At 52.4% G+C, this 18,479-nt stretch overlaps 1 protein-coding gene across 1 annotated transcript in view; it reads left to right on the top strand.

The window, feature by feature from the left end:
• LOC111157128 (pseudouridine 5'-phosphatase) overlaps positions 1-18,479 on the top strand; it is a 77,196-nt gene that overhangs the window by 34,121 nt on the left and 24,596 nt on the right. The window contains exon 2 of the mRNA XM_022518369.1: positions 1,016-1,234. Coding sequence (XP_022374077.1) covers positions 1,016-1,234 — 219 coding nt within the window. The remainder of the gene's footprint in view (positions 1-1,015; positions 1,235-18,479) is intronic.

Consider the following 18,479-nt stretch of genomic DNA (forward strand, 5'->3'; position numbering starts at 1 on the left):
AGAGAGAGAGAGAGAGAGCACGAGTAGGGGGAGCAGCAGAGGGAGAGGGAGAAGCAGATTCCCCCTGACCAAGGAGCCCGATGCAGAGCTCAGTCCTGGACTCTGGGATCGCGACCTGAGCCAAAGGCAGATGCTTCACCAACTGAGCCCCCTGGGAGCCCGGTGCTATGGCACATGTGTGTTTGCATCAGCGTTGCTGTTTCCTGCAGGTAAATACCCAGAAGCAGCTGGACTGTGTTGTAGCTCTGTCCTTAACTTTCTGCTGTTGTGCAGAGCGTCTGCCCCCGTTGGCATTCCCAGCCCCAGTGCACGAGGGTTCCTTTTCCTCCACATGCTCGCTGGCGCTGGCTCTGCTCGTGTTTTCGGTAGCAGCCCCTCTGACTGGTGTGCGCTGGCATCTCGTTACGGTTTGGGGCAGCCCTTCGGCCGTGAGACCTGTGTAGGACGTGAGCTGGATCATCGGGTACCCGGCTGGTGCCCCGCACATCTTGGTGTGGGAGACCCCCCGTCCATAGTACACAGCGGGCGTGAGAAGGGCTGTGACGGAGGTTCGGGGCGAGCGCGGCAGAGCAACGCGAGCCTGGGTAGACGCACCCCGTTCTCTCGACGGAGCCTCCCGGCTCCCACAGCCTTGCCACACGCCCGCTGTGCTCACGGCCGGGGGGCAGGGAGGTGTCCTCGCCAGCGCAGGGTTGCCCGCACAACCGTTGGGTGCTGCCTGCTCGCGGCCGCTTCAGTTGTCGCCGATGGCCTCATGGGATGGCCTTCACCACGCCAGGTCCAGACACACCGAGTTTGTATCAAAGCCTATGGGCCTCCTTTCTTTCCCCGTTTTTAACCTTCCAGGTCCCACTTGCAGACACACTGAAGCCAACAGAGCGGCGACCCCGGGCCCTGTTGTCCGAACGACCCGCGCCATTGCCAGCATTTCCACAGCTCCCTGTGCTCATCGGGCCAGGGGTCCGCCTTCGCACAGCACGCACCCCTCACCATCGCCGTATCTCTCTCCCTGCAGATACCGAGCGGCTCTACTCAGTGGTGTTCCAAGAAATATGTGACCGCTACGGAAAGAAATATAGCTGGGAGGTCAAGTCCCTGGTTATGGGGAAAAAGGCGCTAGAGGCGGCCCAGATCATCATAGACGTCCTGCAGCTCCCCATGTCCAAAGAGGAGCTGGTGGAAGAAAGCCAGACGAAGCTGAAGGAAGTGTTCCCCACCGCGGGTCTGATGCCAGGTACCGTGCCCTCCCGCCGACGGGATTACACGCGGGAGCTTCCGCGGTGTCGCTCAAAATCACGGCAGAGGGCCAGCGCCCGTTAACGCGCTGGCTTTGTGTCGTCTTTTGTCTCAATCCCGTCTCAGCAAAATCTCGTCTTGTGTGAGGCTCCCAGGCACCCCAGAGACAGTCGGGCTGACCCTGTGCTGTGACTCCATCTGGGCTTTTCGAAATCATATGCATTCCTTGCACTGCGTCCCGAGATCCAAAATCATTCGAACCGTGTTTGTTCCGGTATTATCTAAACAGTGTATCCGTGGGGGGATTGCTTCAAGATCTAATAGGTGGATTTGTCTCTTCCTGTTCAGAATCAGGGACAGATTTATCTCCGCGGCTGTTGAAACTTCAGCCCATGCGTGATGACCCAGTCCCTGCGTCTCCCCGAAGAAGCTTAATTTTTTTCTTTCCTTTTTTTTTTTTTTTTTTACAGTGAGGGCACAGTTCATTTGCAACATGTCTGTAAGCCCTGCACCCCTCTCTTTCCTTGTTTTCCTTTGAAAGCAGAGATGACTTTTCATCCTTTCGTGGCGCTTGTAAACTGAAGATCGCTCAGAAGCGAATGGTCTGCTGTTTCTTGCTAGAAGTGAGGAGGTCAGGAGTGTTCTAGGTGGCAGGGCCGAAAGATACTTGAAAACGGAGTGCGGTTTTAAGAATCTTCAGGAAAACAGGTGAATTCTCCATCTTGGAATTCTTACAGCGAGGAGAGAGAGAGAGAGAGAAAAATCTGCAGGTCCGGCAGTGATTTGGGGATTTACAGTGGTGTTAAAGAGATTCCTAGTCGTTTTTGAAACGTGCGTGTTTTTAGAAATATTTATCCATCCATCCCAGAGTGCACACCGAATAAGGCTGGAAGTGGAGAATTTCCTGGAAAGGCCCCGCGAACGCCACTGCCCGCGACACACAAACCTCGTGGGCTGTGCGTGCATGACAGGCCTAGCCGAGGGTCAGTACAGGGTACAGGCTCCGAGATGCACGCCCAACGCCTCGCCTCCCGTCCTGTGCTCTTTGCACACGCAGATGGCCTGATCACCCTTCCTGATGCAAACACATCCACACAGCTCCTTTCTTAAGATTGTTTCTTAAATGTATGCACCTGAGAGAAAGACTGAGTGTGCACAGACAGGGGAAGGTCAGAGGGAGGAGGAGACGCAGACCTCCCCTTGAGCAGGGACCCCGACCTGATGCAGGGTTCCATCCCAGGACTCTGGGACCATGACCGGTACAGCTCATTTTTTTTTTTTTAAGATTTTATTTATTTATTTGACAGACAGAGATCACAAGTAGCAGAGAGAGAGGAGGAAGCCCGCTCCCCGCCGCGCAAAGAGCCCGATGTGGGGCTCGATCCCAGGACACTGGGATCATGACCTGAGCTGAAGGCAGAAGCTTTAACCCACTGAGCCACCCAGGTGCCCCCCGTACAGCTCATTTTTTAAATTACGGTTAAAAGCAGACACAGTAAAACGTACCGTCTCACGCACCTTGACGCGTCCAGTTAGCCATTGCGAGGGTGACGGTCCCCACCATCCACCTCTAAAACGTCTTCGTCTTGCAAAACAGAGAGTCTGTCCCCATCAACCACTGACTCCCCGTTTGGCCTCCCTCTGGCACCACGAGTCCACATCCTGTCCGTGTGAATTGCTCTGTCCTAGGAACCTCATATGGGGTGGGGTGGGGTCCTCCAGGATTTGTCCTTTCCTGACTGGCTTTTGGAACGTGGTGTCATATCCTCAAGGCCCTCTCACGTTGCAGCAGGAGACAGGAGGCTCTCCCTTTATTTCCCGTTGTCCTGCTAGACACACCATTTGTCCCTTCGTCTGCTGAAACTCTCTGGAGTCATTTCCTCTTCTGGGCTCCTGTGAGCGTGGGAATGCAGATACGGTTCTGAGACCACGCTTTCGGCTTCCGTGCTTCTGTGCCCCGAAGAGGGCTTCTTGCTTTACATGGTGGTTCTGTTTTCAGTCTCATGAGGAGCCAACGTAATGTTGTCCACACTGGCTGCGTCGTCTGATTTTCTTTCTCCCCATCCACAACGCTTCCAGTTTCTCTGCCTTTTCACCAACACTTAATGATTTTCTGTGGGTCTTTGGTTGTCCTTAGTACCCATTCTAAGGTGTGTGAAGCAACAACTCCTTGTCTTTTTTTTTTTTTTTTAAAGATTTTGTTAATTTGTTTGACAGAGATCACAAGTAGGCGGAGAGGCAGGCAGAGAGAGAGGAGGAAGCAGGCTCTCCGCTGAGCAGGGAGCCCGATGCAGGATTTGATCCCAGGACTCTGAGATCATGACCTGAGCCGAAGGCAGAGGCTTTAACCCACTGAGCCACCCAGGTGCCCCCTCATTGTCGTTTTGATATGCGTTTCTCGAATGATAAATGGTGTGGAGCATCAGTCCACTTGCTTTTGGCTGTTTCTGTATTTTCGTTGGAGAAATATCTTTTTAAGTCCTTTGCACATTTTTAAAAATAGGGTTAATTTTTGGTTGTTAAGTTGAAGATAGGTTGTTGTGAAGTCCTGGATAGACCCGTTATCAGACACATGGTGTGCAGATTTTTTTTTCCTTCCTATTTCATGGGTTACCTTTTCACCCTCTTGATGGTGTCCCTGGATGTGCAGAATTTTTTAGGTTGGACGCAGTCCCATGTGTCTATGTTTGCTTTCCTTGCCTGTGCTTTTGGTGTCGGATCCAACACATCATCACAAAGTCCATTTTCGTAAAGGTGTCCGCCGTTTTCTTCTAGGAATGGGATAGTTTTAGGTGTTCTGTTAACTTCAGGTTCATCTTTGTGTGTCCTAAAAGGGGTGAACGTCGTTCGTTGGCATGTGGATACCCAGCAGTCCTGCTTGGGTGGGAGTTTGTGGAAGAGGCCGTCCTTTTCCCGCTCGAGTGGTCTCAGCATCTTTGTTGAAGATCCTTCCACCGGGTCTGAGAAGGTTCACTTCTGGGCTTTCCGTTCTATTCTGTTCGTCTTCATACCAGCACCACGTTGCTTGGATTCCTGCAGCTCTGTAATGTACCTTCAAGGAGTTCAAGACGTCCTACTTCTAGTATTCCTTTCTGCTATTTTTATGGCTGTTCAGAGTCCCTTAAGGGTCTGCATACATCTTAGGGTGAATTTCTGAATTTATGCAAAAAAAAAAAACAAAAACGCCCCCGGGATTTTGGTAGGGTTGCTTTGAATCTGCATATCTATCGGTTTGGGGAGCGTGGACGTTCTAACGGTGTCAGACTTTCCAGTTCACAAACGTGGGGATGTTTTCCATTTATTTGTATCATGTTTTTAAATGAGTCTCCACAGTGATTTGTCGCTTCCGTGTACCCGGCCTTCACCGTCTTCTGGATTCATTTTTGATGCGTTATAAATGGAATTGTTTTAACTTTCTTTTCACATTGTTCCCTGTCACTATACAGAACTGCAACCGATGTTTGCGTGCTGGTTTTTGTGTCCTGAAATGTTGCTGAATTTGTTTTTCCGTTCTAACAGTCTGGGTGTGTTTGGAACCTTCAGGGTTTTTTTCGGGTAAGGTCACGGTCATCTGCGAGCAGGAATCACTTCACGTCTTCATTTACGTCTCGGATGACTCTTACTTGTCCTTCTTGTCTGACTGCTCCAGCTAGGTCTTCCAGTACGATGCGTACAACCGTTACCCTGTTCCTGATCTACGAAGAAGCACTTTCCACCTTTTCCTGTTGAGGATGGTGAGAGCTGTGGGCTTCTCACGCGCAGACTTTGTTACGTTGAGGCAGGTTTAGTCTCCCTGCCTTTCTTTTTCCCAGCTTGACTGCTACGTGTCATGAGAAGGTGTCGACTCTTGTCCGTTGCTTTTTCCATGTCAGGGGATGTCGTTTTTGTCCTTCATTTAGTTCCTGTGCGTCACGTGGGTCCTTGTGTGTCGCGAACCATCTGCGCATTCCAGGAATAACTTCCGTTTGGTGACGGTGTATAGTCCTGCTGCTGCTGAAATCGGAAGGCTAGTATTTTATCAAGTGTTTCTGCCCCAATATTCATGATCGCTCTCAGTTTCCTTGTCGTGTTTTTGTCTGCTTTTCATATGAGGGTAATGTTGGCCTCACAGAATGAGCAAACACCTTCCTCTTCAAATTTTTGGACGAGTCTGCGCAGTATGGGTGTTAATTCCTGTTTGGGTTGTGCGGTAGGCTTCATGGGTGATGGCTTTTTCTTTGTTGGGAGGTTTCTGATTGCTGAACACATGTCCTTAGTATTTCATATCCAGTCAGGCTCTCTGTTTCTTAATTCGATCTTGATACAGGGGCGTATGTTTCTAGCAGTTTATCCATTTCTTGGCATACACTTTTTTATACTATTCTCCTAAATCCTTTTTTTTTTTTTTTAATTTCTGTGGCACTGGTTTTAATGTCCCCTCTTTTTCATGTCTGATTTTAGTTATTTGAGCCTTCTCCTGTTTTTTCTTAGTTAATCTAGCTAAGGATTTGTCCAGACAGTTAACATTTGACCTGGTTTATCTTTCATTGTTTAACACCAGAGCACCCATCGTGTGTTAGCTATGCAAATGCCGTTTTGCTTTCTTACCTACCCAGGCCTCTGAAGTGCTTTTCCTTCTTGCATTCTCGTCCATATTCTAAGAAATCCTTGAGTTGAACTCCACGGCGGGACCCAGAACATGGGAGCTCAAACTTCCGCAGCTGGTGTGGCCTAGAACACTAAGACGTCTATGTCCTGACCTCTATGTGGCGAATTGAGTCGCAGTGTTCCCATTTGACTTTCACAATGACTTAGGTATCCTCTGCACTCAGAGATAATCACAGAAGATCACCAAATCCAGAAATTTCTGCCTTGAAAGTGAGGCAGGAGCTAGTCCTTGGAAGAGAGTTGAGCCCTGCAGAAGTTCCCTAGCTGACTTCTCTACCACTTGTTGCCCTCTTACCCGCTGTCGACGGTGAGGCTGGTACAATTGCAATAGGAAGCTCAAGGTACCTTATTTGATTCTGATGAGCCCTGCAGAAAGTAGGGGAAAGCTTTCTACCCTGAAACACATGCTTCGTCCTGTCTCCCTCTCATTCCGCACCCCACCTGTCGTCTCAGTGCCTGAGCCGAACCTGAAATCCGCCGCAAAGGTGATCTCCGAGAGCCCTGGTGCAGGAACAATCTTCGGAAAGACTGGCCACCGTCCTCTTTCTAGATCTGGGTGTTCATTGGGTTCACTCCCTGCTTTGTTCCCATTATTAAACTGGGGATGATCCCATAACCCCTGATGACTTTCATCCCTTCTCTTTCTGAAGGTACTTTCTGCTGGGGTGGTTTTGGTCCTGGAAGTCACCTTGGGTTTATTAAGTGACAAAGCTGCCTGTCGGGAGGCTGTATTATTCATTCATGGGCTTTCATTATTTCCTGCTTTCAAGGTGAGAGCTGAGGCCCGCACAGGTATTTAGCAAGTTAAATTGGAGGAATGGATGGCAGATTGCCAGGGAATGCAGCCCCCAATGGTGATGCAGGCCTGTGTCCTTCCCCAGGGCCATCACCAGGGGCAGGAGCCTCTGATTATGATACAGGGGTGCGTCCTTTGCTCAACCATCACCAGGGGCAGGAGCCCCCCCCCCCCCAAGTATGGTGCGGGGTGTGTCCTTCCCTGGGCACATCTCCAGAGGCAACAGCCCCCTATTATGAGGCAGGGGTGTGTCTCTGCCTGCCTAGAGAATAGGGCTGACCCACTGGGCTTAAAGACACAGGGGGAACTGATGAGGCCCCTTCTCAGGTCAGTAGGGCTGCATCGATAGATGGTATGGAAAGGGTCCCTTCTGGAGGAGTGGGCCACAGACGTCCCCAGCAGGAAGTACTTCGGAGCAGTGTGGTCTGTAGGCATTTTGTACGCGACTTCATAGGCAAACGGGAACCACCCGTTATGAAGGGTTTATTTTATGGAAACACAGCTCTTTTACATTGCGGCGACAGTGTAGAAAACTGTCCGAACCTGGTTCATCTACTGTATGTTTTCTGGGGCTTTAGCAGATGTGGTTTTACATGCTGAAATGTATGCTTGACTTGGCATACAGGAAAACCTTTTTAGTAGTATTCCTTCTGAAAGGTGTTGGTTACCTACATTCTGTTTCCGACCAGTTCCTTCGTCCGTGGATTCTTCGAGATCGATGCAATAATGTATTTTTGCATAATTTAGTCAGTGTGATAATTTGGCTTAGAAAGCCAGTAACAAAAAAGAGGTACCTTGCATGGCACAGAATCGTCCGGAAGGCTTCCCTGTTCTGTTCTTCCACTGGCTGTGGGATTTCCCAAGTGAAAGCCTCAGGCATGGGCGCTGGGCCAGTTCAGAGGAGTGTGACCAGGCCAGGTCCTCACACACGGGCCCCTCTGGGCCCCCTCCCTCCTCGTGCTTTACAAGATCACCCCGAGGGGAACCTTGGTCCCCTGGACAGCCAACGGTGTGGTGCCCAGGCCTTCTCTGCAGGGAGGGGCGACTAAGGGAGGGCAGCTACCAGGTGTCCTGGCCTCTGAGGTTGGGGTGTGTGTGGCGGATCAGTCCCCACTGTCCCACTGAGCTCTCGCGAGTGTTCCTGGAGCTCGGGTCCTGGCTCAGGTCCCCCCAGGAAAGTGCAGGTACAGGGTGGAGTGTCTGTGGAACCTTTCCCCAGGCCGCATCCGGTCCTCACCAGGGCTGAGAAGTGCGTTATCTCTTCTCCGTCTCTGCTCAGCCTCATGGACAGACAACGGCCATTCATGTAGCCTGACTCAGCACCGTGGGGGCCTCGTCCCGTGGCTCCCGGAGTCCGTCTGTGTGCCAGCCTGTCTCATCCTGTGGGCTTCCATGCGACGCAAAGTGTGCGCCTTTTCTTTTCCTCCCGGCTTCCTTGTTTGTGTTTCTTCCAGCCTCAGCTCCTGGGGGCCATCAGCAGGGCTGTCGACAGCCTCCCTCCTCTTCTGCCTGTGCTCGCCACCATGCAGGTGGGCAAGAAGGCTTTTGGTCCGTGGGCGCCATCCCGTCACATTTGTCTTTCCTCCCTGAGCCCTTCCGTGCGTCTAGTGCCGAGGCGGTGCTCTGGGGGACCTTCCCTGTGGGGTGGGTAGTCCGTTGAGGGGACGTACGTAGCCACGCGAGTGAAACCCCGCAGGAGCAGAGTTCATGCCAAACAGAAATTCAAGACGGGCTGTGGACAGAAACAAAATAGGGCCTCTTTTTCCTGGCACAGTGGCAGCTTTTTCGCAGGTGCTGGACGTGGGGGTAAACTGAGGACAACATGTAAGGTATGGGCAGGTGAGCAGGGAGGGCACGGCTGTTCCAGGTGGAAAGGAGTGGGTGGGGACTTACGTCAGGCAGCAAGGGACTTGCTTCTGTGACCCCTGGAAGCCGGCCTCTTGTCGTTGGCGTGCTTGAGGAGGACAGGGCAGAGCTTTCAGCTCCGTTCGGGAAGGTCCTTGGTCCGGAGCTCCTCTCTTTGCTGCTTTGCAGACTGGGGAACTGGTGGGATCTGGAAGAAGAGTTGTGCCAGAATGAAACCATGCTGGGGCGGGGGCTGTCCCTGTGGCCTTATGTCACTTGGTGAGGAGGTGGGGGGCAAGGTGGGCTAGAGGGGGGCCGGGTATAAGGACTTCAGCTCAGGCGAAGTCTGAGGGCCTCAGTGGATCACCGGCCCCGTGTCCCATGATAGTGGCACTAGTTAATGCTCACCTGAGAATCCAAGGCTGGAACCAAATGAGCAGCGGGTATTTGAAGGCTGGAGGCTGTACGGTTGCCCTGGTGAAGAGTCTTAGAGCAGTCCACGGCAGTGTACAAGGACGGCCGGCGAGTCTCAGGACGGTTTCTCACACGTGAAGTTTATCACCGTAGCAGGAAAGGACAGTCCTAAGTCTGGAAACTGTCCCTTCATGGTAACAAGTCACCACCACAATGTCCTTCCTCTTCATGTTTCTGTAATTACCAAAATGATACCTGCTTCTCGTAATAGACTTTGGAAACCCCGTAACTTTTACTCCGTGGACATAACCATTCCTTACTCCTTCATCCCTGGGAAGGGGTGTCCTTCCAGAGCCCTCACATGGCCTCTGTGTTTGTGTGGACACACACATACACACACGCACTCACACGCTCCGTGAAAGCGTAAAACCATTCGCGAGCATCTGTAGAAACTATGGACAGGATTCATGGCATGAAAACTTTTTTTTTTAAGATGTCATGTATTTATTTGACAGAGAGATCACAGGCAGACAGAGAGGCAGGCAGAGAGAGAGGAGGAAGCAGGCTCCCTGCTGAGCAGAGAGCCCCTTGCGGGGTTTCATCCCAGAACCCTGGGATCATGATCGGAGCCGAAGGCAGAGGCTTTAACCCACTGAGGCACCCAGGCGCCATGCATGCATGAAAACTTTTTGAATTCTTTAAATTGATCATCTAACACTGCCTTTAGACCGAGAGAGATATGAAGGCAGTGAGGACTGTGCTCTTCCCAGGAGGCTCGGTGAGCATCCTTGGCGATCCTGTGACCTGCAGGCCGCCCCTTGCTCACGAGGTGCCCGGAGCAGGCTTCCTGCCCCTGAGCAGTTACGGGGTGCCGTTAACGTGCTGCAGGTCTGAACCGAGTCCCGGGCTGAGTGCAGTTGGAAGAAGACATGAGCCGGTCCCGTACCTGTTCCGGGGTCTGCCTGTCTCAGTAACACGGAGCCTGGGAAACCCCAGAACACACTGTGTGTGTCATGCACCAAGGTGGCCTCGGGGCCTGCAGGACTTCAGCTCCTTGCCCCGAGGCTGCGGAGGGTGGCCTCAGGGCCCGGCACGGAGTCCAGAATGTGGAGCTCTGGCCGCGCTCGCAGCTGCTCCCACCACGTGGCAGCGGCCTCACGTGGAGGAGGTCGGCGTCCTGCAGTAACGTGGAAACGTGATAGCCTGTCGTGGGCTGCTGTCCACGCGGTGCGGTCCTTTCCAAGTCCACGCAGAACACATGCTGAGAAGTCCCAGCTGCTCAGGGACTTGGCCTCTCCTGTTGATGTTTGCGGCGGCCCCGGACCCCGGGTCGATTCCACCGCCCTGGAGAAGCCTTCCAGGCTAAGCCCAGAGCCCGCTCCTGGTAATGAGGCTCGCTGCGTCCACTGACCTTGCACAATTAAAGGACACACGTGACAGGTGACGAGGAAAATCATCCATGAACAGCCGTGATGATCCGTTCCAATGACCCCGCGCTGCTTTTCTGTTCAAGAAAGAACATCAGGGACATATCCAGGAAGATGGTCATTGCAGGGTGTGGGAAGGAGCTGGAGAAAGGGATTACTTGCTGGTCAGAGGGAACTGGCAAACCTCGGAACTTCTTCTCCCCCTTTCCTTGAATACGCCACCTTCTCTGATGTTGTATACGGACCTGACTTCTTTCTGGGTTTAAAATTTCCATGTTGAAAGGCTGCTAACTGCTTTCACTGTTACTTACTAAACAATAATGGAGACATTCTAGACTAAGGAAAATGAGATAAATGTCTTTACTCTCTAGGATCCTAGACACTACATGCCTGTGGTCGTAAAGGTTTTTCTCAAAGAATTACAGTTTCCGGGACACCTGGGGGGCTCCGTCGGTGAAGCGTCTGCCTTCAGCTCAGGTCCTGACCCCAGGGTCTTGGGATCAAGTTTCGTGTCAGGTTCCCTGCTCAGCGGAGAGCCTGCTTCTCCCTCCGCCTGGCTCTCGCGCTGCTTGTGCGCTCGCTCTTGCTCTGCCTCTAAAGAAATCACATCTTAAAACAAAAAAGGAATTACAGTTTCTGTTGTAAAATGTGTGGTGGTTTTCCCACAGACTTTTAAGTACTTGAGAGGATAAGATAATACAAGAAATCCTTGCCTCAAAGTCTTGTCTACTCAAGACGGGAGAAAATGGATGGTTCTCATGGACAGAGCTAAGAGACTGGGGCCGGCTGGGCCGCCTACGGCCTGGGAGAGGAGCTTCGAGGCCCCAGGGAGAGGCTCTGGGTGTGTTAGGAGCAGGTGCTCTGCTCAGGACTGCAAAGTGCGCACCTGGGTAGCACCTGCTGGACGTGCAGAGCGACGTGTCGTACCAATGAGAGGCGGTTCGGGATGGCTGCCGGGTGTGCCCCCTCCTGCACAGCCCCATTCCAGCGGGCTGACCGCACTCACGGGGATACATTGTATGCAGAGACAGCGAGCAGATCCATGTTATTAGTTTTCCGCCTTGTCTCACAGATACAGTTCACCACGGGCACAATACTTCCACTGGGGCTCCATGACGGTTGCTCAAGAAATTAAAAATTACATTTCTTGTTTAAAGAAATCGAAAGTAAGGGTTGGTTACAGCAAAGGTGGGAGCGCCCAAGGTCCGTTGGTGGGTGAATGGATAAGCACCGTGTTGTGGATGTGAACAACGGGTATTCTTCAGCCTTGGAAATGAGTTCTGACACCTGCTGCGGCACAGACGAGCCTTGAGGACATGGTGCCGAGCGCACTGAGCCGGACAGTAAAGGACAGACGCTGAGGGGTTCCAGCCCCGGAGGCACGGACAGCCATCCCATCACAGAGACAGAAAGGAGGAGTGTGGGCGCCTCCGCCTTGGCAGGGCAAATGCAGCCTTAGCCTTTAACGGGGGCAGCCTTTCGGTTTGGAAATGGGACGTTCCGGGAACTAGCTAACGGTGTCTTGAACAAGATAAGAATGTACTTAAGGCCACTGCACCGTCCACTTAAATACGGTCAATTTTAGAGGCGCCTGGGTGGCTCTGTCTGTTGGGCATCTGCCCTTGGCTCAGGTCCTGATCTCACGGTCCTGGGATTGAGTCCCACATCAGGCTCTCTGTTCAGCCGGGAATCTGCTTCTCCTTCTGTCTGTTGCTCCCCCTGCTTCTGCTCTCTCTCTCTCTCTCTGACAAATAAATAAATAAAATCTTAAAAAAAAATAAGGTTGATTGTATGTCGCATGTATTTTAGCATAATAAAGAAAAATTACGTTTGTTTTCTAAAATATCTGAAGTCCTGCGAGGAAGACGTAGTTGTATTTTGCCGAAACTCCTGGGCAGGTGAGGTGGAAAGACATCGTGACGGTGCACTAGAGTATGTTCACGTGACTGACAGGGGCGCACGCCTCCTCAGCCCCAGGCCGGATTACACAGTGTGCTCGGCCAGAAACCCTTCTTTCGTGTCCCCTGGAGTGGCCACGTGGTGCCGACTGGGTCCCACCGTCAGGAGTGGGGTCACATGAACTCTCGAGCACGGCACCGGGCCCTTCGTGGCCGACTCCCCGGTTGAAAGCACACAGCCCTCAGCGCATGGTTCCTCCATCCCTTTCCAGCCCTGGTGCCTTTCTCCACGTCTGCCCAGCACGCCAGACACCGGAACCCAGGGAACCCTCGATGCCTCCTTCTCTCAGACATTCCACGCAGCATGGACTCAAACGGCAAGAATTTTATATTTGAAGATTTTATTTATTTATTTATTTGACACACAGAGATCACAAGGAGGCAGAGAGGCAGGCAGAGAGAGAGGAGGAAGCAGGTTCCCCAACTGAGCAGAGAGCCCGATGCGGGGCTTGATCCCAGGACACAAAGATCATGACATGAGCCGAAGGCAGAGGCTTAACCCACAAAGCCACCCAGGCGCCCCAATAATTTTATATTTGAAATGATTCACAGAGAAGGGCATCAACCCAGACATCACGACGGAAACTCTGGCCACACAGTTGAAATCCGTGCAAAGAGCCAGCAAGGAGGAACAGTCGAGGATGGAAACGATCCTGTTTTAATACCGTGCTCCCTGCAAATCGGGCAAATCACTTTCGCATTATGTGGGGGGTCACCACGGTAGGGTCTGCCGTTGTTTTGGTCGCATTTTTGGATGCACGAGGCAGGTAGAAGGAATCCGCTGCCTATGGGAGCTGTCTGGAAGGTGCCCACCTTTCTTTTCCGTTACCACATCCGTGTGCAGACGTTGGAAACCCTAGTCCTGGACGTCCGTGTCGTCTGCAGCTCTACGCTCCTTCCGTGATGTCAGCAGCACCGGGCTCCTGTATCAGTGAGGGCAGAGCACGGCTTTGGAGAAGCCGAGGCAACAGTGAGCTCTGGGCCTGTGCACTCGCGGGCCGACTCAGTGAGCCATCAGCGCTTCCTGTGATATTTTTCTCTTGGGCTATAAATAAAAGACTATTTAAATAGCTTTGCTGTACATTGATTTCGTAGCGACAAGTCCTTAAAAGCAGCAACCTTAAGAGTGGTTCATAGTAAATAAAATTAAGACTTTAAGCAGCTTTCCATCAAATAAACAAAGGCACAGAATAAAGTTTTTCTCCACAATTGTCAATGTTTTGAAATACGTTTGAGGCTTGACCTGCATGGGTCCACTTAGATGTGGATTTTTTTTTTTTTCCTGCAAATGCAGTACAGTACTTTAAATGTATATGATTTTCTTACTCACTTTTCTTGTCTCCAGCTTACTGTAATGTAAGAACACAGTGTATCATGCCTATCACATACTAAATACGTGTTGATTGACTTTGTTATCAGCAGACTCTTTGGAGTTCATTTTGGGGAGAGTCAAGAGTTATACGTGTTTTTGGTTTTTGTTTTTTTTTTCCTAAAGCTTTTATTTGAGAGAGAGGGAACAAGTCGGGAGGTGGGAGAGGGATAAAGTTAGAAGAAGAAGCAGTCTCCGCACTGAGCAGGGAGTCTGACTCGGGACTCGATCCCAGGACCCCGGAATCGTGACCTCAGCCGAAGGCAGAGGCTTCACCGACTGAGCCCCCCAGGCGCCCCATGCGTGCGTTTGGAACCGTGTGAGTCTCGGTACGCCAACCACGTCGTGAAAGAGTGAAGGGTAGTTGGCCAGTCTCTTCACTTACTAACAAGACAGATGGAAGAAAACATTGAAATTCAGTATGCTTTTCTGAAAAGAGTGTCTCTGTCTTTCTGGAATCCCTGCAAACCTAAGAGGCCCAAGGTTCTCCAGTCAGGTGATGAGGTGCGCCAAGGAGAGCAGCCTGCCCCGCGTTCCTTTGCGAGGCCTGGTGGCCACCGACAGCCAGCCGCACCTGACGGGGTCTCTGTAAGGATCCCCGTCACTGGCCGTGTAAGCACTGGGCTCCTGACCCTCCAGCGTTTACTGGAGTCTCCCAAGGCACTTGACAACCACTCAGGGCCATTTCTTTTGGGCGGAAGAAGCAAAGCAAGGACGAGACTTGCTCTCCTGTTGTCTCCTCCTTTACGTGACACCGAACAGTGGTCTTGACTCCGTTTGGGAAGCAGAGACAGCTGATTCTGAGTTTTCCAGGTGACGTCAGCAGTTAGGAAGGGCAATGTGTGTCCCTTGGATGGAAGAGACAACCGTGTGCCAAGGTGGGTAGAGCTTGGGACTGGTGCTCAGGGCAGAGAGCAGGACCTCCAGGATGTCTCCAGATCCTCTTGGAACAGATGATCTCCTTGTCTGGAAACCCAATGCCTTTGTGAGTCGACAGTCTAAATGCAGAACAGTGCATGTGATCAAAGTGTCACTTTACTACCTAACTTGCTGGAAATGGCCCTTTTCTGAATGTCCCACATTTCAGAAAATAATGTGCAGCCCAACCCAGATGGTCTCTGGGTCGTACAGTTCTTACTTGACTGATTTTATTTGTCTACGCACATTAAATGGCAGTTAAATGAGGAGATTTCAAGAGGCTGCTCTATCAGAGTGATTGAATTTTTATACACACGGTTTTTGCCCAGTAGAGATGTCTACAAACTAAATGTCATACGATGAAGAAAATAACTTTGCAGATTTAAAAATTCTGCCCCTTTCTAGTTGCACTGAAATGGTGTAGTTAAAGATATGCTGGAAAAAGGCATTGGGTTGTGGAATCATTTTCTAAAATGGTAATTCCCTGGTCAGGCGTCTTGGAGAGCCCCTGTGAACTGTGATGCTTCTCCCGAGCGTCCCTGTCTAAGACGTGGAAGGGTTGGATCCCAGGGCCTGGCTGGCTTCCTTCCTGACGAAACAGACCTCTTTTTGTCCCTCCTTCCTGATATTTTTCCTCTGGTGCACACACAAGGTCTGTTTGCTACGTAGCAGCGGTTGGCAAAGTGTTTCTGCTTTTTTGGCTTTATAGACCACGCGTGAGAGTCGTGTCAACCACTTACCTCTCTACCCTTTGAGCTGAAAGCAGCCCCAGTCCACACAGATGGGAATTGGGGGTGGCCGTGCTCCCACAAAGCTTTCTGTGTGGACACTGACATTGGAATCTCAGATCATTTTCGAGGGTCACAATACACTGTTCTTTGACTCTTCCCGTTTAAAAACAGGCGGTAGGCTGGGTGCGTGTTTCCCAGAAGGCAGGACGAAACAGGGCAAGTAGCCCTGTAGGGCGGGTAGGAATCCTGGATGCCAGGGAGCTGGGCCTCTGGGTCCTCTGCCACATTTTCTGGATCCCAGATACCACCCTCCCCCTCCCCAGCAGAGCACAGGATTCTGTTCAGATGCCGAACCACAGAGGTTTCGTACGGCAAATAGGAGGTCTCCTGGAGGGTGCAGAGACCACTGGGAATGAAGGGAACATCTGCTCCCTGTGGCCTCTTCCCCTCAACAACCCGGAAGACCCCAGACCACTCTTCTCCAGAGACTTGAGTCACCTCTTGACAAAGATGCAAACACCGACATTGCGAGGCCCACCAAGGAGAGGCCTACAGTCGACGATAGCTTTCACTTAGGAAGGCTCCCACCTGTGCTCGAGCCAGCACTAGGGAAGGGTCCTTCCTGCCCCTTCCCTAGTGCTGGGACACAGGGCATCCCTGGGCTTGTGGCCGCGTGTCCCTCCCATCCCTGCCTCTGCCTTCACGTGGCTTCCTCCCCACATCTCTGCGTCCTCTGCTTCTCCAGACACCAGCTGTGGGACTTTGCGCTCACCCTGTAAATCCAACATGACTTCATCTCCAGATTCTTAACCAGTTACACCTGCAAAGACCCTATTTCCAAATAGGGTCACATTACGAGGCTGTGGGTAGACATGAATTTGGGGCGTATATTCTGTATGCCCCAGAATCCTGATGGGGGTCCTCTCTGCAGGCCAGGCTGCCTCGAGGACTTCACTGTGGGGTGAGAAGGTTGTAAATGCTGCGTGTGAAAGGCCTGTTGCTTTGGGTCCCCTGGGGATGTGCATCTGAGCCCCCGAAGGCAGGGCAGCTCCCCTCCTCTGCCCAGGTTAATAGAGGAGGGACGTTAACTGTATCCAGCATCTACCAGGACTTGGGGTGCAGCCTGGGCATAATGTTTTCACCTTTGTGTCTGAGCGCTGGCCACCGTGCTGATGTCCTGTGGACGGATGGCGTCCGTCACAGACACATATCTGTCACCATCTTAGAAGCTGGAGGTGTGAGGTCTGGGTACCGGCATGGTGAGCTTGTGGTGAGCTGTGCCTGCCTCTTCTTATAAGGGCACCGATCTCATTCGGGGGCTCCTCCTCATGGCCTCACAGGACCCCAGTCACCTCCCAAAGTCTCCCCATCCAGCACCACCCCACCAGGGCTCAGGGCTCCAACGTGGGGAATCTCAGTGGGATCCAGTCCACACCAGTGACACTCTGTTGCCTGGAACCATGTGAAGAGGACAGCCCACCCCATCCCATTTTATAAATGATCCGGCATTCTGTCTGCCGTGGAAGAAACTGAAAGCCGCGCAGGACCTGGGAAACGGGGGCTCAGGCCAGGTCAGTGTGACCTCAGACAGTAGCTGAGTTACAGCAAAGGGGGGGCAGATGTGAAACTCTGTCATTATCACAGTGGGATTTGCTGGCACGCGGACCCCGCTCCAGGCTGGAAACTCTGGACCAGAGGAGCACGGACAGCACTGTTCTGCTTTCTTCCTTCTCGTACCCTCAGGCGTGCTCTGATGCTGGACACACAGGAACGGCCCAGCTTCCTCTTCGAAGACAGCGTTTCTCATGCGAAGACAGGACTTCTCAGCCTCAGCAGTACTGACACTGGGGGCCACATGCATCGTTCTGTGGGGGGAGTCCTGTCCGCCGTACGATGGATACTGACCAGCCTCCCTGCTCGCCTCCCCCCATGTGTCCAGACCAGTCCCTTCCCCCGTTGTGACAACCCAAATCAGAAATCTCCAGACATTGCCGAACGTGCCCGAGCAGAGATGGGAGCAAATACCCCTCTCTTGCTTGAGAACTAGGGCCTTAAATGAAACGGTGGGTCAGGAAATCATTGTCGCGGGCCCTTGAACATGGTGGGAGGCGGATGGAAATTTCCGTGCTCCCGGGCCGTGTTCACAGTGAAGCATCAGTTCCCGGAAGGGGAGCCCTTCACCTGTATTGCCTCACCGAACAAGGGCTTGTCCTTCAAATCCTGCATCCTGGCACGAGGGTACAACGTGCCGTCGTCTCCGTCCCCGTCCCCATGCTTAGGGCAGAAGGAATTAGAGTGCGCACGTGGAGTCCATTCTTGTTGACCTCCCGGGACTCTGAACACACCGCTCCTGGGCCCTCTGCGTCCAGACCCCGACAACAAATCCGTCCCCTCAAAGTGCAGGCACTGCCAAGTGTCTCCTCGGAGTGAGGACAGGTGCCAGCATACCCCTGCTGAGAACCACGGCTCCGCCACCTCCCGGGACCCTCCACGCCTCCCCGCTGTTCACCCCAGGGGATGGACTGCCCCCTGCCTGCTCTCTGGGTCTTGGAGTCGGGAGCTAGGGACTCCCAGGGCCTCGTGCTCCTGCAGTGGAGAGCATCTGTGACGTCGTTTGTTCCTTTGCCGTTCCCCGTCCCAAGCTTGGTCCTTCCTTGACTGCCAACAATTGCCAGAATGTCGCCGGTGCACTGTCGCCCTTACGGTCATGACTTTCGCTCTCTGCTCTGAGTCAAGGCGTCGCTTCTGGCTCCTGCGGGAGTTCTGCCACCCGGGGGCCATGTATAAACTTCTTGCAGCTGCTGTAATGAATGACCCCAAATGTGGTGACGTAGGACAACAGAGATTTATGTTCTTACGGTTCTGGAGACCAGGAATCCCAGATCGGGCTTTGGCAGGGCCGTACACCCGTCCTGAAACTCAGGGGAGGATCCGTCTTGTCCGTCCCAGCTTCTGAGGGCCCCAGGCGGACACCCACTTGTGGCTGCAAGTCTCTGTCTTTTACATCTGTCCACACAGGGCCATCTCTTTGTCTCTCCTACTAGGGGGACACAGTTGCCATGGTCTGAATGTTTGTGCCCCCCACAAAATTCATAGCTGGAATCTCTAATCCCGCAGTGTGAAAGTATTAGGAGGTAG

The sequence above is a fragment of the Enhydra lutris genome, unplaced genomic scaffold (genome assembly GCF_002288905.1).
Source record: "Enhydra lutris kenyoni isolate GAN:26980312 unplaced genomic scaffold, ASM228890v2 scaffoldscaffold52, whole genome shotgun sequence".
NCBI classification, from domain to species: Eukaryota; Metazoa; Chordata; class Mammalia; order Carnivora; family Mustelidae; genus Enhydra; species Enhydra lutris.